Here is a 22,786-nt window from a genome sequence, read left to right on the forward strand (position 1 = left end):
ATTTTTTTTTCTTCCTTCAAAATAAATACAAACAACGTCCGAGCGCGGGGCCGGCCAGGGGCTGGGCCCAGGGGTGGGGGGCAGCACGGGGTGCGGGGCGTGGGGGCCGCCCTGGGGCACAGCGGCGGCCAGAACATTATCCCGAGGAGCTGCGGGCTGGGGGGAGCGGGCACCGGGAATGAGAGAGTGAGGGGGGGGCACGGGGGACCGGCCCCACCCCTCCCGGTTCCCCCGGCCCCCCCGTGAGTGCAGGCCAGCTGCACGGGGTGGGGGTCACCGAGCCCCGTTTGCCCTGAGATTTGGCGGGGGAGCGGCTGGCGGCACTGGCTCAGTCGCTCTCGCTGGAGTCGCTGCTCTGCTCGCCCTGCACTTTGTTGCGGTGCTGCATGGCGCGGTGGTAGGCGATCTGCACCGACTTGCGGATGTTGGACTTGCGGCCCTCCAGCATCTTCTCTTTGTCCAGGTCCTGGTTCACCCCCAGAGGCACCAGCTTTGTCCGGGGCAACCACTGCCTGCGGAGAGCGGGGGGCCACCTCGTTTGAGGGTTACAATCGTCTCTGGGAATCCCCCCCCAAAGCCCTCGGCGTCCTGGCCTTACCAAGTGCGCTTGTTGTCAAAGAAGAGGACAAGGTAGAGGTGCTCGCGTGCTTCCTGAGTCATCTGCTCCCCCAGCTTCAGCACCTCCAAGGGGGGCACAGGGATGGGGACACCATGGTGGAACATGCCTTCCCGCGGCATCTTGGGGTCAATGATCTGCAAAAAGAGCAGGGGAGAACTGAGAGGAGACCAGGGACCCCAAGAAACAGTCTGGAGGGAGGGGACATGGATTTGAGAGGCACTGATGATAGGCAGTACTCACCAGTGCTGGGTAGGAAGGGTAACCCCGGCACTTAGCCCACACCAGGTCCAGGGCATCCAGGGAAGAATCTTCATCCTCAGACAGCCACGCTGCACCACGCCCCATGCCCTTGCGCACCACTGTACAGGAGGAGAAGGGAGTCAGCTGTGTCCCCCCAGGTGATGGAGGCAGACAGGTACACGGCTGCATAACCATAGTACTTACTGCCGTGCCCCACACTTCGTCCCGTGCCCACGGAGTAGGACTCGTTCTCTGTCCCTGATGTGTCCTCACTGCTGTCTTCTGGGAAGTTCACTCGGGAGAAGGAGGGTTTCCCTCTGCCCTGCTTGGAGGGTGTTGTGCTGCAGAGACAAGGAGCAGAGCCATCAGCAGGAGTCATGTTAAGCTTCCAGAAACTCTTTTCCAGAGGCCCAGGCTGGTAGGTCACTAGGGCTTGTGGTGTCCAGCTGCCAGCCTTGGGAAAGACTTGGCAGGGGCACCAAGCAGAAAAGTGGGATGGTGCCTCTGCCAGGGTGCAAGCCAGACCCTCACCCAGTTCTGCCTGGGAGGTCCAGAAAATGTGCCCTCATCCAAATTAGAGGTGCAGGCAGGACCCTGCTGGTGCTGCCTGCTGGAAGGACGAATGACAGAGCAGCCAATAGGGAATTCCCTAGTTTATGCCTCCTACCAGCCCTTTGCTGCACACTCACACCTTTAAGTTTTACATTAAAAAAACCACAAACCCCACAGACTTCTAGGAATTAGCAGCTGAGCTGCAGGATGAACGAGATGGGGACCACCAAACGGGGTGCTCATTCAGAAACTCAAGGCTAAGAGCTGCCCACTGCCACCCTGGGCAGCACTGCTGTCAGGAGAGCTGGCCCAAGGGCAGTACCTGGTGCGGTCTGAGGCAGCGCTGCTGCTGCTACTGCTGCTGGACTCCGAGTCAGAGCTGCTCCGGGGAAGATTGCAGTCATTGCGGTACACCAGGAAGCTCTTCTTCACGGGCTGGTTACCGCTACTGAAACCGTTGGCTGGCAGGTCTGAAAAACACCCCAACAAAGAGCATTACCACTGCACCAGGGCGTGCCACATGCTGCCAGTGGGGCCACTGCTACCCAGCTGCACCCACCCATGGTAGCGTCCTCTGTGGACTTGTCACTGTCACTGTCCGAGCTGGAGCTGGGGCGCGGGCTTCGCCCTCGCTTCCTCTGCCGCTGGGAGGACCCCATAATTGGCAGCTGGGGGGGCCCAATGGGGCTGCTCCCATGCCCAGGAGTGATCTGGCTGTCTCGATTCTTTGGGGGACGTCCTGGACGTTTTGGAGGGCCTGCAGTTTTAGGGTTCTTCTTGGAGAAGAGCACAGAGGTCCTCCTGCCAACTTCATGTGCTGGGGTAGAAGAAGAATTGGGACCCAGACCTGGAAGAGGAAGAAGGAGTAAACTGCAGCCCTGATGGCAGGGACTACATGGCAGTGGTGTGAAGAAACAAGTTTCTGGGGAACATTATCTCAGAGGATCCTCCCTCACTGCAGGAAGAACCTGCTTTTCCCAGAGATTAGGGGACAGGACTGGGATGCAGAGGTGGCAAACCCCTAGTGACACATGGCAGCTCTGCCTGGAGCTTTTGCTGTGCTCCCCATAGAGCCCAGTTCAGCATCTCCATCCAGGGAGCTGGCAGCTGGCCTGTTTGACCCTCAGCCCTGGGAGAGCATTTGGAGCTCAGCAGTCACTGCTGCTGCAACTCCCTCCCATGCCCTCCAGCAGGAAGGAACACCAAAGGCAGCCTGCTCCATAATGCCCCTAGAAACCAGGCAACATGGCCAGGCTGACAGGTCCTGTCAGGAGGAAACAATCCACCTCCTGCCCCACATCACACAGCTGGAACTGTCAGTCTCTGGAACAGCATCAAGTTCCTCGACTGACAAGGAGATGAATTCACCAGGTGAGTGCTGACTGCAATTGTGAACACCAGTGACCTGCCAACCCTCCCCAGAGGCAAACGCACCAGGCTGTGGTTGTTCCAGACACAGGGCATGGCCTCCTTCATCCAATCCCCCCTGCTTGGCTGCCACAGCTCACTACAAACTATCCAGTGAGCATGCCAGGAGGGAGCCTGGGGAGGCACAAACATTATACTGGGTACCCGCTCCTAAGGGAGGCACTACAGGAAACGAGGAGTCCCTGCAAGGGCATGCTGGATAAGGGACTATCCCACGAGAGGCCACCTGCCTCATTCCCATGGAGGAGTGGAGAGTGAGGTGTATGTGGGGAGCTGCCCACACAGTTCTCCTGCTTCAGGAGGCACCTGCCAGGGCAGCCTCTCCCTAGACAGGCCTGTCCAGAGGCAGCTCTCCATGGCTCCCCAGACTGGCAGTTCTGGAGGGATCATTACCTTTGCCAGTCTCCTGGCTGCTGCTCTCCTCTGCAGCACTGTCTGTCTGCAGGTCCTTCTCGCAGGGGTTGTGGGACTGCAGGACTCCCCTGGCAGAGGAGCTGTGCCGCTCCAGCCCATCGCGGCCCAGGTCCCGTGGGTGTGCAAGCTTCCGCCGTAGTACTGTGATCTCCTTCTTGATCATCTTGGCCCGGCGGGACCGTCCTATGCTCTGCTTGCCTGCGTTGACCTCGTCCAGCCGCTCCAGCAGAATCTTCAGCTGCTCCTCTAAGGGCAGGTGCTTCTGATTCTCTGAGAGCAGCAGCCGCACATCTTCTGGGGAAACAAAGAGGAGCAGATGGATGAAAGAAATCAGGAACTCATTAGAGCTCCTTTACCTGTACGGGCATGAGGCAATCCAGGTTCCCTGTAGGAGAGAAAGAGCAGACATGGCACCAAACACCTGTGAACACTTCAGGGAAGTTATTTCAACTTCAAGTAACTTCAGGGTAGTTACCCTCAAAGACCAAGAGAAGGAGCCCTGTGGGAAGTCAGCCGGTTAGGACTACTGGGGAAAGCAGGCTCATCAGCAGTGTGGAGAATATTGGGGTTCACATTGTCTGGAACAAGGATGCAACAGGAAAGAAAGGACACACAGACAAACCACTGCCTGGAACCAACCTAATGGGGCTGATAAGTGCCTGGCTAGCAAAACCACCAGCTGTCCAGGGACTGGGGACACACACAGGGAGTAGGAACACAGCCCAGCATTCAACTTAACTTCCCAGAGGAGGCAGCTCAGACTTTTGGGTGCCTTGACTCTGCTCAGGCTTTACCTCTGAGTGGCCCTCATACCCCAGGACAGGGAACAAGTACCCACCATCCTCGATGTCTTGGATCTGAGCCTCTTCCACAGTTACACAGTGGGGGAAGTGCATGCCTGTCTCAAAGTCAATGCCCATCTTCTCTGCCTGCCGGCGAGCCTGCCGGAGTACAGCACCTCCCTGCTCCCGCAGACGGATGGCTGCCCGGTAGAAGATCGTGTCTTTGGCATTGTATTTCAAACAGTTGTTAATAATCAGGTTGAAATCCTCCTCAAAGTCATCAAAATTCAGATAGCGATAGGCTTCTAGATTTTGTTTCATTGTCTGAAAATCCATTGGTTTCTTGATGTGATCCAGGTAGTCTGGGACCTGCATGAGGAAAGAGCCAGAGTTAAGAGCCCAGGAGCCACAGCTAGCAGTACCTGCTCCAAGAAAACAGTTGTTAGAGGAATCAGGTATCACTCCCTGTGCTCTGCCCAAATGCACATCGGGGAATGCCGTCTGCTTTTGCAGTTTGAGGAACAGCAACGCCTCCAGACTAGGAAGCCCATGTGCTGTGCTCAACCTGTTAGAGCGGATATGCACTCCAAAGCATTTTTATGGCTCCAGCACACAAGCCAGCATCCTGTCCTCAACTTCTGCCTGCAGGCAGCAGGGATCGAGTATGCCACACATTATTCCCTGGAGAGGGAGCTCCAAGTGCAGCCCCAGGGGTGAGGGTGAGTGCAGAAAGGTAAAACAGAGCCATCCAGGTGGCAGCACTGGCTGCAGGTGAGATGGTGCAGCCTTCCTCCCCATCTGCTAAGATACCTCCATGCTGACCTGCTGCCAGAACCTTGCAGAGACAATGTGGACTTTCGCCACATACCCAGGCAGGGACTCGGTGACAGTCTCGGAAATTATCTCCCCTGCCTGCAGCAGTGACAGTCCAAGGGTCAAACCCATCTCTGTGCTGTGATCAGTCATCTAGCAGAGGCCTTCACAAGAGGACAGGTAAGAGCATGCTAACTGCTAAGGGCTGGCACTTTGCCTTTCCCAGTGGGAATCCCCAAGTACTCACAGACCCTGGGTTGTCACCAGTAACACACACAGAGGAAGAGCCAAGAGCTGTGCCCCAGCTGTCACCAGCTCAGCTGTTCTGCATTCAGCTCACCCAGGAGGGGCATTGCTGCACACCCCCCTTGGGTGAGAGAGCGGTACTGGGATACATGAGCTAGCACCAGGCTGCTCAAGGACATTCTGTACCAGAGCACATCCTGGGCAGCCCTTGGCACCAGCAAGGGACAAGTTTGAGTGAAGTAGAAATCTGGGGAGGGGGTTCTTACTTCGTAGATTTCTGTTACCTCAGAGAGAGGAACCGGCTCACTGAAGATGTTGCCTGTGTCTTTCTCCTGCAGCTGCTCAAGTGTCTTGCGGAGGAGGATGAGGAAGGGGGTCAGCTGCATTTCCAGTGCCACCTGCTGCACTTTAATCTGAAACAAAGGAACAGAGCAGGGCTGAGCCCCTGGTGCCAGCCAGGCAGTGGGGACTGTCCCCAGGGAGCAGCAGTGCAGCCCTGCAGAACAGCAACCCTTCTCCTCTCCTTGCTGAGGGGCAGGGACTGCCCCTCACCCCATTTCTGGGGAGCAGAGGTGTAACACCAGCTCCAGCACCTGTGCATCCCACCTGTGTCTTGCAGAGCAGCCACCTTTGCTCAGAGCCATTGGAGCAGGGAGCAGCACAGCCGAGGGGACCCCGGCACACCTACAGCGCTCTAAGGAGCCCCTGCTGACGCCCACCCCAGCGGCTCCCCAAGGAGGGGCAATCGTTACCGTCTCTCTCTTGAGCTTCTCCCGCTTGCGTATCAGCTCCACCAGCAAGCGCGCACGCTCGAGGTCATGGCGCAGGCGCTGCCATGACTTCAGCTGTTCCTTCAGGGCCCAGTTCTTATCCTCAGTGTCTCTCTGTGGGAACATCAGAGACCATGAGCTGATAGAAGATGTGCTCCCATCTCCAGCTTCCTGACTGTGTGCTGGTGTTCTTCCCTGGCAAAGGCAACCAGCATGGATGACCTGCCAGTGCAGCAAAGGTCACAGGTCCTTTCTTGTAACCAAGGCAGGTGGTTCAGTCTCACCTCTGGTGAGGGCTAAATACCTGCCCCTTGGTCACCAAGCCCTTAGGATGTCAGGAGGTGCACATCCTGAGCTTCTGGAAATATTCTTTCTAACATGACCAACTGACTGCCTGCAGTTGCCGAAGAGGTCTGTGCTGCTGCTCAAGCTCTGACAAAGTCCAACAGGTCAAAAAGGAAACACAGCTCTGGTTGCTTTCATTTCTGGACCACCAAAAAAAATTAAACTTTTATCCTGCCATAGCCAAAACTGAGCAGAAGCAGTCTTAACTCTTCTCCAGCACAAATAATAAGAGCAGACAAAGGCAGGAGAAACCCCTGCCCAGTCACAGTCATCAAAGGGCTCAGAAAGAAAGATTTACAGCTCAGATGGAAAGCCAGAAGGAAAATCTTTCTCTCTGGCACCAGACTTCTCATCTATGAAGTGCTGACTGTGGCCTGGAAGCAGCACCTGGAGGGAACACTCCTGGAGCAGTATCAGAAACTGGAAGCGAGGCCTTGGTTTGTTCCAGACTGTTTCTGGAGATCCCTGGCTGTCTCTCTCAACACTCCCTGACACAGAAGCCTCATACTAGAGCCATTTCTGACAGGTCTGCCATTGTCACTGGCTAAATGCAAGCATAAGAAAGGAACTACCTTTAGTGTGGCAGCCTGAGAGGGCAGGATTCCCTTTCTGTGGAAGGCTGCCAGTGGCGTCGCTGCCTGGCAATTCTCTGAACACTGAGAGCAGAGGAGAAAGTGAAGCAGCAAAAGCAGCTGGGATAACCCTTTCTTCATCTGAAAGCTCGTACCCCGGACCCCCATTCTGCACCTGCAGGCATCACATGCAGCAAAGGCTCTGAGCCCACAGCTCCGAAGACACAGGAAGCACGCACACAGCCAGGGTTCCCTGCAGCCCCCCAACAAGCAGCCCTTACCTGGTCGCAGTTTCTCTGTGACTGCAAGTGTGTCTGAAGGCGGCGGAGCAGGGGGACACCATTGCGGGACTGTCTCTTCAGAGTCCAGTAGCTATGCAGCCTCTGCATGAACTGGCTCTTCCTCTGGATGGTTAAACGGTTTGTAATCTTACTGAGCCTGAGGAAAGGAGAAGAAGCACAGAGTCCATCAACGAGACAGGCCTGCCTGCTGCAGGAGAAGCCCTGGCTAGGGACATGTAGCAACAAGGCCACCCAAGAGCAGCTGAGAAGCTCCTCAGGCAGAGAAAACACCCTTTTCTGTAGCAGGACTTTCTGTAACATCATGACACACAGGGCAGGCACAACAGAGGATGCCAGGAAATGTGCAGCCTTGCCTCTCCATAACACACTGTTCCTTTCTACTTCCTGTCAACTTTTGGGCAAAGCCTGGGGCAGCTTGGGGTGCAAGACAGCCACACTGGGGGCTGGACCTTTAACAGCTCCCACTGTCCCTGAGACCACAACTGTTACAGTGCTACTACCCCAAAACCATTATTTACCTGGCTGAGGGCCACTTGCTGTGACAGGGGGGATCTGGTCAAATGTTATCAGAAAAACTCAAACCCTGGCAAAGCACAAGGAGGGAGCAGAAGGCATGAGTACAACAGAGGTCCCATCCAAGACTACCTGAAACACCACAAAAAAGACTGCTTACTTCCTACAACAGCAAATAGTCTGGAGGGGCTGGGGCAGCCTCATTCAGCAGAGCTGGACAGAGATACCCTGCTAGTAGAGAGACAAAGGGATGAACCCTCAGCATCTCCCCACCTCTCAGGGACATCTCTTCTCAGGGGATGACTCAACCTGCATCAGCCTCAGCTGAAGAGACTGGGGACAGCAGCCTCATATGCCATCACTGGCCAAGCACAGCTCCCACAGGAAGCCATGTGGCATTCTGGCAACAGCACCTGAAGAATAATTAATCCCTACAGGAAGGCCTGGGGAGAGGTTAACAGCTTCTAGCTCAGTGTGGGTTTTGCTGTGAGCGTGACAGCAGGAAGACTCTACAAACTGCCTGCCAACATGTCCACACATAAGAGGCTCTTGCTATGGAGAGAAAGAGTGAGCAAAAATGTAACTTTGGGACACAGACTGTGGCAAAAAGCCAGCAGACTTGTGGCAGCCCTGCCTCCCAAAGTCACCAGAATGCTGCCCAGAGAGCATAGCCCATGGCTTTCCAACTGCACAGGAGATAAGTCTTGAGGGTCTGAGCGAGGTCTTGACGGTGTCCTGTGGTCACAGCCACAGCACAGTTCCTTCCACAGGAAGGAGGAGAGCTCAGCAGCTCAGGATTGGTGGCCCATCACCACAAAAGTAAGCGCTTCCATGCCCAACCTGAACTTCCACCTGGGTGTCACCTGCTGCAGGGTGACAGTGAGATCCAAAAACATCCTAAGATGCCCTTATGTGCTTTCACATGCTGCTGAGGACATCCAGAGTTATAAACTACACTACAAATTCTGGCAAGTCTCTTTAATGCTCTTGTTTTGGGATTTGCACGCCAGCCCAACAATCTAACAAGAGTAAGCACAAAACAGGTGCAACTGCTAACTACAGGGTGTTTGCATCTTCCAATGGAACCACAGATTTGGAATGTGAAAGAAATACAACCCCTCAGGAGGCCTCATGCTGGGGAGTCAGCCTTAGGACCTCGGTGTTCCTTGGCAGGCAGGAGCACTGGTGCTCTCCAGCCACCCCTCCTCAGACAGCTTTCAGCACCCGTGGCTGCCAGGCCCTGCTCCAACATGCAGGGCCAAGGAGGAGCAGCTGCTGCTACACCTGGCAGAGAGCACTGAGGAAACCCAGCAAGGAGTATGTGGCTGCTGGGATGGATGAGCTCTGCTCAGGGATCCTGACCCCAGACCTCTCTGCTCCAGCGCCAAAATAACCCCATATCCCAGGCCTGAATCACTCCCACACTTCTGTCTTTTGCCTGACACAGCCTCAGGAGAAAACCAACCTCGGCAGAAAGGAGTGCAGTTTACTCCAGTGCCTGAGGTCAGCAGAATGGGAAGGGAGTCCTGGGAACCTCCAGCTGCTTCCTCATGCATCCGGCCAAGTTCATTCTCTACTGTTAAACTAACAGCAGCTATTTCCTGCCCTGCCAAGGGCCCAGACACCTTTGTGGGGCAGTGCATGGCCCTGCCTCTCTGCAGGACTCCTGGAGGAAACCACCACAGCCCTCTGCAGCAACAAAGTGAGAAGTACCTGTGCAAAAAGCTAAGGAGACAAATATGGTAATGCCCACATGGAATGCAGGACACAAAGCACAGAGGAAAAGAGAAATTTCTGCCTGGTCCACGGAGGGAAGCAGGTTGTACCTGTGGGGGGGAATGCACGGCACGGAAACCACAGGCGCTGCAGCTCGTTTCTCTGCCAGGATCTTCCGCGCCTTCTTCATCTTGATCCTAGACTTGGCCTTTGCTTTTTTGACTTTCTCAGAACTCCAGCCCTTCCCCTCCTCCTCTTCCTCCTCATCCTCCTCTTCCCCCTCGCTGTGGGAGAGGGCAGGAAGCCTGCGCACGGACCCTGGCGGTGTGTGGATGTCGCAGTAGGCAGTTTTGCGCACGCTGAAGGAGGTACCATTGGCACCCGTCTCCCGGACGGGCTCCATCTTCATGTACAGCCCGGCCTGCTGGGCACAGGTGACATGGAAGGCAGTGTAGCAATTGGCTTTGTGACACTGGATACAAGCCCCAGAGCCACGCTGCTTGCAAATGTAACAGGTCAGCTTCCAGCGTGCGGGTGGGATGTGCTCGATGCTGTCGATGGGCTCCAGGAAGACAGTGTTGGCAAAGCACACCTCTGGGATCCAGAGGGCACAGACCACATGTGCCCAGCGCCCATCGTCTGTCTGCTTGAAGGCTCCCCCCTTGTTTGGGCAGAGGGCGCAGTCCACAGCACGTGAGGGTGACTGCAGGCACCGTCTGCAGAGCCACTGTCCCTCGGGGATGTAGGGCACCCCGTAGCACTCCTGGTGCACAGCCAGGTTGCACATGTCGCAGAAGAGGATGACATTGCTGTTCTGACACTCCCCGTCGTTGCAGATGCAGCAGACAGCATCCTCATCCACCAAGGCATTTGGGTCCCCCTTGTTGTGGCTCTCGAAGTAGGACTCCTTCTCTAGCCTGTCCATCAGGTACTCAAAGATCTCTTGGGGAATAGGACTCACACCTTCGTTCTTCCGCCTCTCGTTCATGATGTCCAGCCAGATGTAATCCTCCTCATCCATGTCATACTCCACTTCTTCATCCAGCTCCTCTGCCGACTTCTCAATGTACCTGGAAGGACAGCATGGGAAAGTAAGGGCATGCTTGACACAGGTGGAGCTGCTGAGCCCCAACTCCAGGATTGGTCTGTGATTGAGGGAATGTTTAAATGCTCCAGCTGAGCCATAAGTCAAAATAAAGAAATAGGGACAAGGTAGGAATGTGCAAAAGTGGGAGATGATGCTGCACTCTGACTAACACAGAGTCACAACAGCAGCCTGAAGACAAAACAACTGATCTGAGGAGCAAGGTTAGGCCTTGGAGACTCATCAGTGTAAGGAGGGGGCTGGCATGGGCCACTCTGCAAGTGCCAGTGCTCTGGAGGCAGCAGCCTCACAACCAAGACACAATAACCATGCATGAAGGCGCCATGTTTCATTAATTCTGGTTAGGGGGCTCTGTTAACTCCTTCCTGAGGTATTAACTGGGGCCACTGTATCCACCAAATCTCTCTGAGTACTGTAGGATAACAATTAAGAATTATGAACACAAACAGACAGATCCTACAGGTACACCTTGGTGCTGAAGGGTTCTGAAAATACCACAGCATACCTCCAAAGAACAGAATGAGAGGCAAAAGGACACATTTGGGTTTTGTTTTGATTTTGCGTGCTGTTCCAGCAAGGAAAGAGTGCAGCAATCAAACTGCTGGCAATGACCTAAGCAGCAACTGAGAGCTCTGTAGATGCACAGACCCCTCAGAACTGTGATGTGACACCAGGCAGAGCCCCAGGAGCCTGTAGCCATGGAACAGCCAGTTCTGTGAGACCTGGAAGAGGCAGACAGAGGCCATTTCCAGGAGCCACGGGCAAGCCACTGGAACAAAGTGGGGCCGATTCTGCCTCCAAACCCAGGGCATGAGCCTAGGAGTCTCCTTGCACCCAGCCATGGACAATACCTGTAGTACGAGGTGGGACGAGGCGGGGCGTCAGGGGTGTCCTGCTCCAGCTCTCGGTACACCACCTCGGGCAGCTTGGGGGTGGTACTGGCCGAGGCGTTGTGGTGATGGTGGTTAGAGTCCTTGCGCTTCTCCTTGTTCTTGTGCTTCCCAGATTTAGGCGGGACGCTCTGCGTCTCCGTGCTCTCCTTATTGCTCCCATTCTCGGGCACCTCCTCGGGAATATCCTCGTCCTCGGACACCACGTCGAGATTATCGAAGATGCTGATGCGGTGGACGCGGCCATGCAGGTCCACCTCCACCATGCGCTGGGCCTGGGCGTAGGTCATCACCTCTCGGCCGGGCGACTGGGAGGTCTCGGAGGGGCTGGGCGACTGCTTGTTGGCGGCGCGGGCCTGGCGCCCCTTCTTCTTGTGCTTGCGCAGGGGGGTGTGCTGGGGCAGGGGCGGGTTGTCGTGGTCATAGTGGTACAGGTGGTACTCGATCCCGCTGTAGCTCTTGTAGATCTTGCGGCAGGTGCCCACCGGGCACTCGTAGGGCGGCTTGGTGGCCCGCAGGTTGTGGCAGAAGGTCTTCACGTCGAAGTCTACGCCCATGGCGGGGCCGCGGGGGGCCGAGGCCGGGCCGGGCCGGGCCGGGCCCCCCGCCCCGCCGCCCCCTCCCCGGGCCCCGGCCGCCCTGCCCTGGTTCCCCGCTGCCCGCTCCTTTCCTGAGGTGGCGCTCCCCGGCGCGGGGCCGCGCTCAGCGGGCGGGCGGCTCCATGGGCGGCGGCGGCGGCGGCGGCGGGCCCGGGCCGGCCCCAACAATGGAGCTGCGGCGGCGCCTGGCGCGGAGCGGCCGCTGGGTAAAGCACCGCGCCGCCCTTAGCAACCGCACTTTCGCCACAGCACCGCCGGGCAGCAGCACCGGGCGGCGGCGGCGGCGGCGGCGGCAGCGAGGACGGAGGGGACGGGGAAGGCGGCGGCGACGGGGCGGGGAGGCCACGTGGGAGCGGCGGGGCCGGGCCGGGTCGCGCCGCGATGGCAGTGGCGAATCTGCCGTCTCGAATCACAGATGCCGCTGCCACCGCCCGGCCCCGCCCCAACCCGGCCCCCCTAGCCCCTTCGGTCCTCCCGGTCCCTCCGAACCGGTCTGTCCGGCCCAGGTCACCCCAATTTCCAAGTTTCTCCCGGGTTCCCCCGGCCCGGCTGCAGGCCCCCCCGGTACCTTCGGCCCCCTGGCCTCCCCCGCCCCACAAGTCCTCTCGGCCCCCTTGGTCTCCCCGCTCCTCTTGGCCCAGCACGGCAGCAGACCCGGTTGAGCAGTTTATTTACAGTCGGTAACGCAGTAGAGACCCGCCTGCCCCCCGCCCCGGCACCCCCCGGCGGCGGGAGGCCCGGCCGTGGGACAGGGCATGAGGCAGGCCGGCCAGCCCGGGTTAGCAGAGCCGGAACAGAGAGAGGGAACAGGCAGGAGCGGGGTGCAGGCAGGAATGGGGCGCAGGCAGGAACAGGGCGAGGCCGATGCCCCGAGGAGCGGCGGGGCTGAGACCCCCCCCAGCAGGCACTCGGGGTCAGCCTTCCCCTGGGGCAGACGCCAGGCTGCTCTCCCGGGACACACACGCACACACTTGTGTCCCCCCGGCGCTGGCCCTGCCCGCACTGCCACGGCCGGGGGACTGTCCCGCCTTGCTGCTGGACATCGGGCAGGAGGAACAGGCAGCCGAGGATGTCCAGCCCTGTGGTCTCACTGCCAGAAGTGGGTCCCAGCCCTGTTTTGACCAACCGTAGCAGCTGATTGTCTCCCTAATTGGGTCCACATCTCCATGGTTAAGCCCTGGCCACCGGCAGAAAAAAAGGTGACATATCCTCTCCCCACCAGCCAGTCCCATGGCTCATGGAAGAGCTACTTGGGATCTGCCCGGAGAGGCTTGATGTCACGGGTCTTCATGTAAGAGAGCAGCTGCTCAGGGATCTCAGCCAGCACATCCTTGGCCAGGCGGGCCATGCTCAGCACCTGGTTGCCTGAGTCATCCACATAATCCCGAAATGGCACAAACTTTGAGGGCAAGAAGTTTGCAGTCAGATTGGAAACAATGCTGTTGCTGTGGGGTTCAGCAAGGGGGACTGAGCATGTCTCACCCATGGCAGGTCTGGATTCAAGTCAGAGTTACCTGTACAATGTCCCTCTCGGCATATCGTCCCCGGGAAGACAACCGTACCTCATCACCATCCAGCTCCTCCATGGCTGGGGGTGACAGCTGGTGTTACCAAGCCTCGGTGGGGTGAACACCAAGGATGGAAACACCAGCCCTTTGGATGCCTTTGGCATCCCAGAGGAAGGGATGATGTTTCCATCCCTCTTCCCTGGTGTCCCCAAGTCCCAACTCACCCTCAAACTCAGCTGGACCTACTCCCACAATGATGATGGACATGGGCAGGGAGGAAGCCTGTGGAGCAGAGGCAGGGTGTCAGCCAGGATGGTGCCCATGTGAGGTGAACTCAGAGCAACAAGGGTGCACTCACGGTGACAATGGCTTCCTTGGTCTGCAGCATGTCAGAGATGACACCATCAGTGATGATAAGGAGGACATGGTATTGTGAGCCATCGGTCACCTGGGCGGCTGTCCTATGGGGAAAAGGGATGGGATCCCTCAAGCACCCCACTGATGTGGGGCAGCCAACCCTGCTGTGGGACAGATGGTGATCAGGGATTGCAAAGAGAGCAGTGCCCCAGTGCTCACCCAGCCACTTGGTTGATGACAGGAGCAAAGTTGGTAGGACCATAAAGCTGGACAGTTCGCAGGCTTTGGAGGTAGGACTCCAGCACACCTTCAATGCCGACACAGCTGGGGTTCTCCATGTTGTTGTTCTGGGGGACAGAGATGGCCACTTGGAGGGGGACCACAGTTCCTGGTGTCCCCCAGGCTGTGGGATGCTGGGGCAGAATGTGGCCAGGGTGCTTCCCCTCGCCACCAAGCTGCTGTGGGCACCCCAAGACCAGCTCTGCCTCACAGCCAGGGGGTCTGGGTTCACTTTCAGCCCTGTCTCACAGGGAAGGCGCACCAGAGGAAACTGGTGGGAGATCTTGCCATCAGGTGGGACTTTGGCACCAAAGCCGTAGGCAGGGAAGAGCTTGTCACTGTCGTAGTCCTGGATGATTTCCCCCACTGCCTTCAGTGCCAGGGCATAGGCGCTCAGCTGGTAGGGGCTTGCGTAGTGCAGCGAGGTGGGCTGTGATGGCAACCCTGTGGCACAGTGCCCATCACACCCGCCCCATGGCCACCCCCACAGTGATGGGAACCCCCCAGACACCAGGTGCACTCACCATTGGAGGCCGTGAAGTCAATGGCAACAGTGAAATTCAGCTGCGTCCTTTAGGGGGAGAGCGAGGGAGGCTGCCAGCCCCACGGCACAGGGATACCATCTTCCAACCCCATAGTGCCAGTGTTTCCCTGCCCAGACCCATTGTCTGGGTCCTCCTTCCCCAGCCAGCACCTCACAGTCCCATGCCACCGTTCTGCATCTACTTCCCAACCCCACTGCCCCCTTGTCACCCCCTCACTGAACCTTCATGTCACCATTGTCCTTGCCCTGAGACCCTCAGCCATGGAGGAATCTTGAGGAGCTGGGGGCTCCTGGCTCCCCACTCACCCGCCCCGTATGTAGTCAACGAAAGTGAATTCAGACTCAACGGAGAAGGAGAGCAGTGTCACCTGTGGGCACAGGCAATCAGATCTGGAGCCTCCCAAACCTGGCACACACAGCAGGTGGAACAGCACCAGCCCCTGGAAGGAAGGAGGCCCAGGAACTCCCCAGCCCCACTCACGGTGCCAGAATTCACATATTTCTTCTTCTTGCATTTCTTCCTGGGATTCAGCACCTGCAGGCACAGAGGTAGGTCAGTCCCAGCATGGAGTGCACCCTGCCCTCACCCTGACCCACCACCCTACCTCATACACTGTGAACTGACTCTGTGCTCGAGAGAGCTCCCGGTAGCTGGTGGCAAATTCCCCAATGAAGTCGTGGCTGCAGGAGGAACACAGGGTCAGTACAGCCAGGCACCTGGGTGAGAAGTGCCCTGGGAAGCTTCATCAGCACCATAATGTCCCTTCCCTCACCTCCCATCCCGGTCCCAGTCGTACACATCTATCTTCACCGTCCTGAAAGTGAAGGGATATAGTGGGTGAGCCACCAGCCAGGCTGGCACAGCCCCTCCAGCCCCTGACTGGGGACACCCAGCCCCACAGCCCAACCTGCAGTAAGCACCCTGCCCACCAGCTTCCAGCAGAACCACCCTGCCTGCCCAGCCTGCGGCTCTGCCAGGAAGGAGCGGGAAATTTGGGTCATGGTGGGGGCCCTGGAAAGGAGGGGGATTCACTTTGTAATTTGGGTTGCAATAGAAAAAAAACCCCAATTGGGACCCAATTCTGAGCTGCCTGCCGCTGCGGGGCCAGTCCCACAAGGAACTGCTCATACCCTGTTCTGGCCCTGTGGCTGCCCCTGTCCCTGTCCCCATCCCCGTTCCTGTACCGGTCGTAGTCGCCATTGCAGAGAGCGCGCACGGGGATGGTGAAGGGCTGCCACACCGGGTTGAGTGTGTTCTTCACCACCTCTGTCTTATGGCAGATAGTAAAGCTGAGGGAACAGGGCAGGGTTGGGCCACGCTGTCTGGTGACATTGGCACCCTGTCTGCCCCACTGGGTCCCTGTGCTCACGTGCCATCCTCATTGCTACGATAGAAGACGAGGAAAGGATCGGATTTTCCAAAGAAGTCCTTCTTATCCAGCTTGTTGGCACACAGCTGCATTGTGACGATATCCTGGGGACAGGGACTGTCACTGCCAGCCACCTCCTCACCTCTGGCACCAGCAGCTTCTGTACTGAGGGACCATGCAGCCCTCTCCACACTGCATCTAGTACATGGGTACTCACCCGGCAGTTGCTCAGCTCCTCAGCCAGCAGCAGGATAGTCCCACACCGCTTCCCTGGGACACCCCTGGAACCAGAGGCACACAGTCAACTTGGGGACAAAGAAAACAGTTCAGGAGGAAGAGGTGAGGTTAGGGTTGAGTCTTCTATGCACAGCTGGTGGTACTTGGCAGTGTGACCAAAATCCCCAGAACAGGACATGCAGCAAGGGGTGCAGTGGGGCAGGTGGTGGAGACACAGTGTGGTACCCTCCCACCTCACCTCACCACAGGGTGTGACTCACGTTAGGGGTCTTTCCAGGCGTCCCCGCTGGGACCCAATCACCTCTCCCAGTGCCACAAATACCTGCCCCAGGAAGTCCTGTGCCCCAAACAAAGTACTGTGAGACCCTGGAGGGCTGTTGCCCCATTCCCCCACCATCCACCCCCACCACTTTCTCTCCCAATGCACCCATGGGACCTGCCACCATCTTGACTCTGGGCCACCCCAAGTTTCCTGAACCTACACTGTGACCCAAGAGCCACTTTGCAGCCCAGGATCCATTGAGCATCCCCAGGATTACCCCAGGTACCCACTCTGTGTCTTACACTCATTCTGTGTCCCCAGGGCCAGCCGATATCCCTGGACCCATCCTGTGTTGTCCCCCCCCGCCAAACTGCCCTACATGCCCTGACCTATGGACCCCTTGGGCCACCCTAGACCCATCCTACCCCTCAATGGTCAACCCTATGGAGTGTCCTGGCCCCATCCTGCCTCATGAGGGTTGAGTTCCCAGGGCACGGCAGGGCAGGGACTGGTGTGTGGCAAGCACTTACCTTCTGCCAGTCCCCATGGGGCACAGAGAAATGAAGAGCAGGTTAGAGCACTCTGAGAGGCACTTGTGTCCCTCCCCGACAGCACCCACACAGGGCACAGCCTCGGGGTGTCCCAGCATAGTGTCACACTGGGGCATCTCTACGCATCCCCCCAGCACAGGCTGTGCTCACCTGCTTTAAAGTGGAGCAGCTCTTGGAGTCCACGTTGTAGCTGGTGTGGGAAAGCAGAGACCTAACCTGGTGCCTGCAGGGAAGCTCCAGCACACAGCCCCGCTTTCCCACCCATCCGGGCTATTCGACACTGAAATCTTATTTATTATCCTTATTTATTACTGACTCGGTGCTTTGTTTCACCCTCATTTGGGCTAAGCCCTTCCCTGGCCACCCTACTCACACATCGAAGCGCAGGTTTTGCTTCTCCTCGAAGTAGTAGTCGAGGACGAACTTTCGGACAAAGTCGGGGTTCAGGGTGTTGTCGATCACCTCGGTGCGTCCGAACTGCAGGGAGAGGGGTGAGGGTGGCCCCCCCAGGACCCATCCCCATCGCAGCTGCCTCGGCGCTAATCCCGGTGGGGGATTAGCGCTGCTGGCGTGGCCGGATCATTAGCGTGGACACGGGTGGCCATATGGGCCCGTTTAACCCATCTGGGGATTAGCCAGGAAGAGGGGGCCACGCTCACCTCCTTCCACTCGCTGCTCCCCGAGACCTGCACAAAGAGGACCACCACTGCGAAGAGAGAAGCAGAGCCAGGCTGCCGTGCTGTGTCTGTGCCGTGCCATGCCATATCCCCTGCCCTGCTCTCCCACCCACCTGGGTCGGACTTGGAGAAGGTGTCCATGTCCAGCAGGTTCCTGGGGGAAGAGCCAGGCGTGAGCCACCCTGAGCGCCACCCACCAGGCCCAGCAAGGGGTCCCCATATCCGTCCCACTGATCACAGGTCAGCATCATGTGCTGTCACCCATGAAAAAGAGCATCGGCATTCCCAAGGATACACGCCGGCTCCCTCTGCAAGATTCGGTGGGGCAGCAGGGCGAGCGGCGAGCAGCGTCTCCAGCGCTGATGATGATTGAACATGACAGGGAACCCATTTACAGGATGAAACCTTCCCCGGTGCCGCCGGCGCCGGCTGAGTGCCCGCCGCGCCCCGGCAGCAGGAGCTTGGCTAATGGCAGAGTGCAGAAGTAAGAAGAAAGGAGACACTTGGAGCAGGGGCTGAGCAGCCAGTGGGTATCCCCCGACAAACCTACCGGCAGAACGATTGATCGTCGTCCTGTGCGCGGTGTGACACCGGAAAGTGCCGGGGGATGCTACCGGCTCTGCTGGGATACTTCCCGCACCCCGGGGTGACAGCATAGGGTGGGCCGGAGCACGGCCGGGGGCTGCGGGGCTAAGCCAGCTCCGCTGGCCCCAGCACACAGGGTGGAGACCGCACCCTGGTCCGGGCTGGGTCCTGAGGCTACGAAGCCGAAGGCTGCCCCTGCCCTGCGTTGTCTCCAGGTGTGACCCCCCCGTCCCTGCCTGGAGCTGCCCGGTCCCGTGGCCTCACAGTCCCTCTGCCTGCCGTCCGGGAAGCTGGCAGCGGGGACCAGGGCTCAGCCGCGGGGAGAGAGCACGATAGCCCCCGGCCCGGCCCAGAGTTTGCATAGCTCGGGGATGTGCTGGAGGTACCCGCTCTGTTCGGGGCGCTCCGTGCCACAGGACCCACGGCACGGGGAGGCTAAACCCCCAGCAGGACGCTGGCGCCTGTCCCTGCGAGCGGGACCCCCGGCCGCAAGCAGCGGTGCCTCCGACGGGCTATATTTAGCCGCCGGCAGAGCGGCGGACCCTGGCTAAAAGCTGGGGCACAGAGCAGCCCCTCTCCTGCAGTCCCCATCCCGCTCCCGTTGCCTTGAACCGAGCTCGCCGAGCCGGGTAGCTGCTCGTAGCCAGCGCCCGCACCCCGCGGGCATAACCCACCTCCCACAAGCATCGCCCCGTGAGGGACCATCCCGCGCCCCAGCCCCGGGTGAGGGCATCGGGTGGCTTTCACGCAGCCGTGCCCGGTGACAGCATCCCATGGGACCCCCGGAAGGGAACGGGACGGATAGCAGCAGGGCAGACGGACGATGGGCATACGCCCTGGCACCGAGAGCTACCCAGGGAGAGAGGAGGACGCGCAGCTCACAACGGCTCGAGCCAAGGGCTGAGCGGCGGGCAGCGGGACGCAGCAAGCAGCCCCGCAGCTCATCCCGTGTCCCACCCGTGTCCACGGACGAGCCGCCGCCCTTCCGCTCCCTCGCCCGTCTCCCGGCTCACCGGCAGGACACGGTGATCTCCACCTTGGTGCCCGGCACGCTGCCGGCCGCCGGCTCCAGCGCTCCCGGAGCCGCCATCCCCGCCCGGGCGCCGCCGATGCTCCGCGCCGCCTCCTCCCGCGCCGCCGAGGAGGCGCGCCCGGGGGCGGGTACGGCACAGGCACGGCTCAGCACATCTCGAGCACCACGGCCCTTCCCTGCCGGCAGCGGGGGCACCAACCCAGGCACCTGAGGGTTCGGCTCCTGGGGCTCGGCTCCACCGGAACGTCCCGCCCGCGATTCCCGAGAGGGGGCTCAGATCCCATCCCGCCCCGTCGGGGGCTTCCTCCCGGGTTCGGCTCGGTGCTGTTTCGGTGCCGACGCTCGCGAAGTGGGCCGGGATATTTATAGTGAGCGGCGCCCCCGGCAGCGCGGCTCCCCCGCGCCGCCCCCGCCCGCAGCCCAAAGAGGAGGCAGGAGAGGGCACAGCTCGGGTCATTTACTGCAGAGACTCGCCGAAGACCCCGCACCCCCCAGCCCCAGGCAGGGGGGGCTGGCGGCGGGCGCTGGGTGCAGCAGGTGCCCGCACCAAGAAGGGGGTCCCAGGACTCTGCTGGGGGACGTGCCAGCCCCGGTTTTCCAGGCAGTGGTCTGGGAACGCCGTGTTCAGAGGGTGCTGCTGCCTCTCAGTCCCACGCCCCGCACGAACTGCTCGAGGAGGCCACCGATGGCCCCTGAGGGGCTGGGGGGCACGGCCTTTAGGCCGATGGTCCGGCTGTAGCTTGCCAGAAAGGCAGAACGCACTTCCTCCAGACGGGACTCACGGTCACTCGCTGACACCAGTCTAGGAAAGAGAAGGGGAGGTCAGTGACTGCAGCCATCCCTCTGCACATCCCAGCTCTCACTCCTAACATACGGCTGTGGTGTTCAACGGGCTGCAGTGGCTAAGGCAGTGGAAGCCCCAAAAGGCTCTGCCCACAGAGCTGGTGGCAGCTGGTGCCACTGCCTCCTCATCCAGCCCAACCCACAGAGCCACTTGCAGCCTCAGTCTCCTGCTCCCCCGGGGTTTCCTCCTTCACACACCCCACTGTCCCATTTCTCCTACCACCATGGTGCTCATAAGGCTGCAGCTGATAAAGTGGTGCTTTGGCCAAGTGGGTGCTGACATCAGTCCCTGTGCCAGTTCCCTCCCTTCCTCAGACAAATAAAGCCTGTCCACATGTGCTGTGCCCGGACAGTTTCTTCCAACCTATCTGCAACCATCCCTCACTTCCACCAGCCCCAGCCTTGTGTGCTTGTGCCAGCACAGACAGCTCTGTGGAAGGGGGCGATGAGAGGGAGCAGACAAGGTGACAAAAGCCCCAAGGAACACTCCAGCCACAGGAAGAGAGCTGAGCAGTGCTTTACTTCTGCTCCCCAGCATCACTGCTCTCTGCAAAGAGGAGCAGAGTAGGGCATGACTTCCCATGGGACTTGCTCTCATCTGCTGATCCACACACCTGGTTAGGGGCAGGGGGAAAACAGCAGAAGGAAGGCAAGACTTCAGCTGAGGGAGCAGGGGAAAGCAAGACTGGGGCCCAGAGGCAGTTGTTCCAAGCTCTCCAGCCTAAAATGATCCTTGCTGTAGTGCCTCTGCGACATGCCAGTGGTTCCCAGAGAGATTAAAACATTCCTCAAAGGTCACTCCAAGGGCACAGTGCAAACCTTCCCCATAAAAAATTCTCTTTAATCTTCCAGCGCCTGGGCTGGCTATAAATTGGCACAGCTCATCTGAATGGAAGTGTTAACCACCCACAGCCAACAGCTTTGGTCCGGAAACAGCAGCAAGAGGATATGGTGGGAGGCCTATAAACAGCAAGCGATGCCGAGGCAGCCAACCAGGCCACTGTTTACTGTGTCTGATAATAAAGAGAAGCCAGAGGGCAAAAAAAGGCAACAACATATCTAAACACATTAGTGATGCTTTTTGGCAACCTAATTAGGACGCGGAACTCGCAAACCTGCTAGCATTTAAAATAAACTCTGTGAAGGCAGGACTTACTTGCACCCGAGCACAGCGATCTCAGATGTCACGCGCAGAGGTAAGCGAGGGTGTGCAGCAGTTAGGTCCTGTGTCTTGTGGCTCTCACGCCTCTTTGCAGGGCAGATTTTGTATTTGGCTTTTTTGGTTTGTTTCAGGGAGTGAGACACTCCAAGGCACAGGGTCAAGCAGCCAGCCACTGCTCCACACCAAGCCCTGTAGACTGGCTGCAGCATTTCACCCTGAACTGTTCACCGCGGAGGCAGGTCGTGCTTCCTTGCCAAATCCACGGCACTCTGCCCCGCTACACTTCCTACAGCCTGCCCGCTTGCCTGCAGCTTGGGGTGCGGGATGAGAGGAGGCTGTCAAAGCCCCAGCTCGAAGTAAGCCCTGACAAGCCCCACACAAGCACAAGAAGTAGGCTGTGAAAAGCATACCTTAATCGAGCTGCTGCCAGTGAAGATGCAAAGTGGGAACTTAAATGGAATTAAAAGGAAAAAAAAAAAAATCATACTGTGTCGGGCTGCAAAAATAGGGAAAAAAAACCACAATGGAGTCCTGAGCAAACAGGGCTGATGCAGAGCAGAGAGAGGGTGGAGGGTCTGGGTTAAGCTCAATACAACATCGCTGGGAACTCTTCATCCTTTCAATGCAGGTCCTGCTCCCAGCACCTTCAGTTGAGTAGTCCCCAGCCCCAAAGCAACCCACAGCTTTAGTGAATAGCTGAACAGGGCAGAGCACCCACAGGAGAAGCACCACCACTGTTCTCCTTCTTTTTGAATCCACTGCCCCAAGCAGTCACTCTCCAAACTGCATAAACCTAAGGCCTATCAACTTTGATTCATGTTTTGCTACTGAATTCCCTATTCTGACGTTGGATCTGACTCCAGGGGCAGTAGCAACTTGCTGGTGATCAGGAGTGACCAAACACAGCCAAGATCAGGACACAGTGAAGCAGTCACTATTCAGATGCCCATCCTTCAGTCCCTTCCCCCTTGCCCATCTCCAAACTACTGCAGGAGCAGCTCAGTGTGTCCTCAGGAAAGAAGAACAAATCCTGGCCAGGCCACGTCTGACATCTCTTGCAATGTTTTTATCTGTCAATTCATGGATCTTGTAGCTTCACTGTAACTTAAAGGCAGCTGCTCTGCTCTGTTCAGCAGCACAGCATGCAGCCACACGAGACGCAGAACCAGGACAGGCAGCCTGTCTCACAGGAGACACAGGTTTTCATGTTGCTTGCCCTCTGCCTCCGAAGCACGTACTCAGATCTCAGTAAGGGACTGAGCATCTGGCAGCACAGCTCCAGCATTGCTTGCTAGCAGCAGCTCCTGATCTGCCATTTCAGTTTCTTGATGGAGAGTTTGCAGCCTGAAGGCACAAACCAAGGTTCTCCTCTAACAGCAATTAAAGCACATGTCCAGTCTTTCAAGCTTCCAGAGGTGGATTTCTATTTGGGGAAGAACATTTGTCTCCCAGCTATTTCACATGGCAGGATG

The 22,786-nt window shown here is 58.2% G+C and overlaps 3 protein-coding genes across 14 annotated transcripts in view; all 3 read right to left on the reverse strand.

Moving 5' to 3' along the window:
- Nucleotides 1-16: 16 nt before the first annotated feature.
- BRPF1 (bromodomain and PHD finger containing 1) lies at nucleotides 17-11,864 on the reverse strand. Of its 5 annotated transcripts, none has more exons than XM_062500477.1 (13): nucleotides 11,269-11,864; nucleotides 9,423-10,382; nucleotides 7,057-7,219; nucleotides 5,847-5,978; nucleotides 5,379-5,507; nucleotides 4,092-4,404; nucleotides 3,233-3,544; nucleotides 1,971-2,258; nucleotides 1,734-1,881; nucleotides 1,064-1,200; nucleotides 860-978; nucleotides 599-753; nucleotides 17-512 (listed from the first exon to the last, which is right to left on the reverse strand). In XM_062500477.1, the coding sequence occupies exons 1-13, from the start codon at nucleotides 11,862-11,864 to the stop codon at nucleotides 329-331; spliced, it is 3,636 nt and encodes a 1,211-aa protein (XP_062356461.1). In that variant the 3' UTR covers nucleotides 17-328. The 5 variants fall into 5 exon arrangements, with proteins under 5 accessions (XP_062356461.1, XP_062356459.1, XP_062356462.1 ...); XM_062500475.1 differs by having other exon boundaries at nucleotides 3,233-3,547; XM_062500478.1 differs by having other exon boundaries at nucleotides 5,361-5,507.
- Nucleotides 11,865-12,637: 773 nt separating this feature from the next.
- CPNE9 (copine family member 9) lies at nucleotides 12,638-19,397 on the reverse strand. 3 transcript variants are annotated; one of them, XM_062500500.1, is made up of 21 exons: nucleotides 19,290-19,397; nucleotides 17,805-17,845; nucleotides 17,674-17,720; nucleotides 17,388-17,491; nucleotides 17,165-17,204; nucleotides 16,994-16,996; nucleotides 16,462-16,538; nucleotides 16,182-16,245; nucleotides 15,965-16,068; nucleotides 15,780-15,884; nucleotides 15,368-15,409; nucleotides 15,200-15,275; nucleotides 15,076-15,129; nucleotides 14,901-14,962; nucleotides 14,575-14,621; nucleotides 14,313-14,494; nucleotides 13,991-14,118; nucleotides 13,773-13,875; nucleotides 13,639-13,696; nucleotides 13,421-13,494; nucleotides 12,638-13,305 (listed from the first exon to the last, which is right to left on the reverse strand). In XM_062500500.1, exons 1-21 carry the CDS (start codon nucleotides 19,364-19,366, stop codon nucleotides 13,153-13,155), a joined length of 1,641 nt encoding a protein of 546 aa, XP_062356484.1. In that variant the 5' UTR covers nucleotides 19,367-19,397; the 3' UTR covers nucleotides 12,638-13,152. The 3 variants fall into 3 exon arrangements, with proteins under 3 accessions (XP_062356484.1, XP_062356485.1, XP_062356486.1); XM_062500501.1 differs by lacking the exon at nucleotides 16,994-16,996; XM_062500502.1 differs by lacking the exons at nucleotides 16,462-16,538; nucleotides 16,994-16,996; nucleotides 17,165-17,204; ... (2 more) ...; nucleotides 17,805-17,845; nucleotides 19,290-19,397 and having other exon boundaries at nucleotides 15,780-15,861.
- Nucleotides 19,398-19,765: 368 nt separating this feature from the next.
- MTMR14 (myotubularin related protein 14) overlaps nucleotides 19,766-22,786 on the reverse strand; it is a 31,303-nt gene continuing 28,282 nt past the window's right edge. For all 6 annotated transcript variants that reach the window (XM_062500493.1, XM_062500498.1, XM_062500495.1 and 3 more), the window contains one exon: nucleotides 19,766-20,111. In XM_062500493.1, coding sequence (XP_062356477.1) covers nucleotides 19,934-20,111 — 178 coding nt within the window. In that variant the 3' untranslated portion in view covers nucleotides 19,766-19,933. The remainder of the gene's footprint in view (nucleotides 20,112-22,786) is intronic.

The sequence above is a fragment of the Cinclus cinclus genome, chromosome 12 (assembly GCF_963662255.1).
Source record: "Cinclus cinclus chromosome 12, bCinCin1.1, whole genome shotgun sequence".
Lineage (NCBI taxonomy): Eukaryota > Metazoa > Chordata > Aves > Passeriformes > Cinclidae > Cinclus > Cinclus cinclus.

What these genes read in the sequence shown, in the direction of transcription:
- BRPF1 (XM_062500476.1), bottom strand. Translation starts at nt 11,864, where the DNA reads ATGGGCGTAGACTTCGACGTGAAGACCTTCTGCCACAACCTGCGGGCC. An exon ending in CACAGAGGACGCTACCATGG is followed by an intron (nt 1,882 to 1,970) that starts GTGGGTGCAGCT and finishes GGTGTTTTTCAG; the next exon opens with ACCTGCCAGCCAACGGTTTC. An exon ending in ACCCTTCCTACCCAGCACTG is followed by an intron (nt 754 to 859) that starts GTGAGTACTGCC and finishes CTCTTTTTGCAG; the next exon opens with ATCATTGACCCCAAGATGCC.
- CPNE9 (XM_062500500.1), bottom strand. Translation starts at nt 19,366, where the DNA reads ATGGCGGCTCCGGGAGCGCTGGAGCCGGCGGCCGGCAGCGTGCCGGGC. An exon ending in CGCCTGGAAAGACCCCTAAC is followed by an intron (nt 16,246 to 16,461) that starts GTGAGTCACACC and finishes CTCTGGTTCCAG; the next exon opens with GGGTGTCCCAGGGAAGCGGT. An exon ending in TGACTTCACGGCCTCCAATG is followed by an intron (nt 14,495 to 14,574) that starts GTGAGTGCACCT and finishes ACTGTGCCACAG; the next exon opens with GGTTGCCATCACAGCCCACC.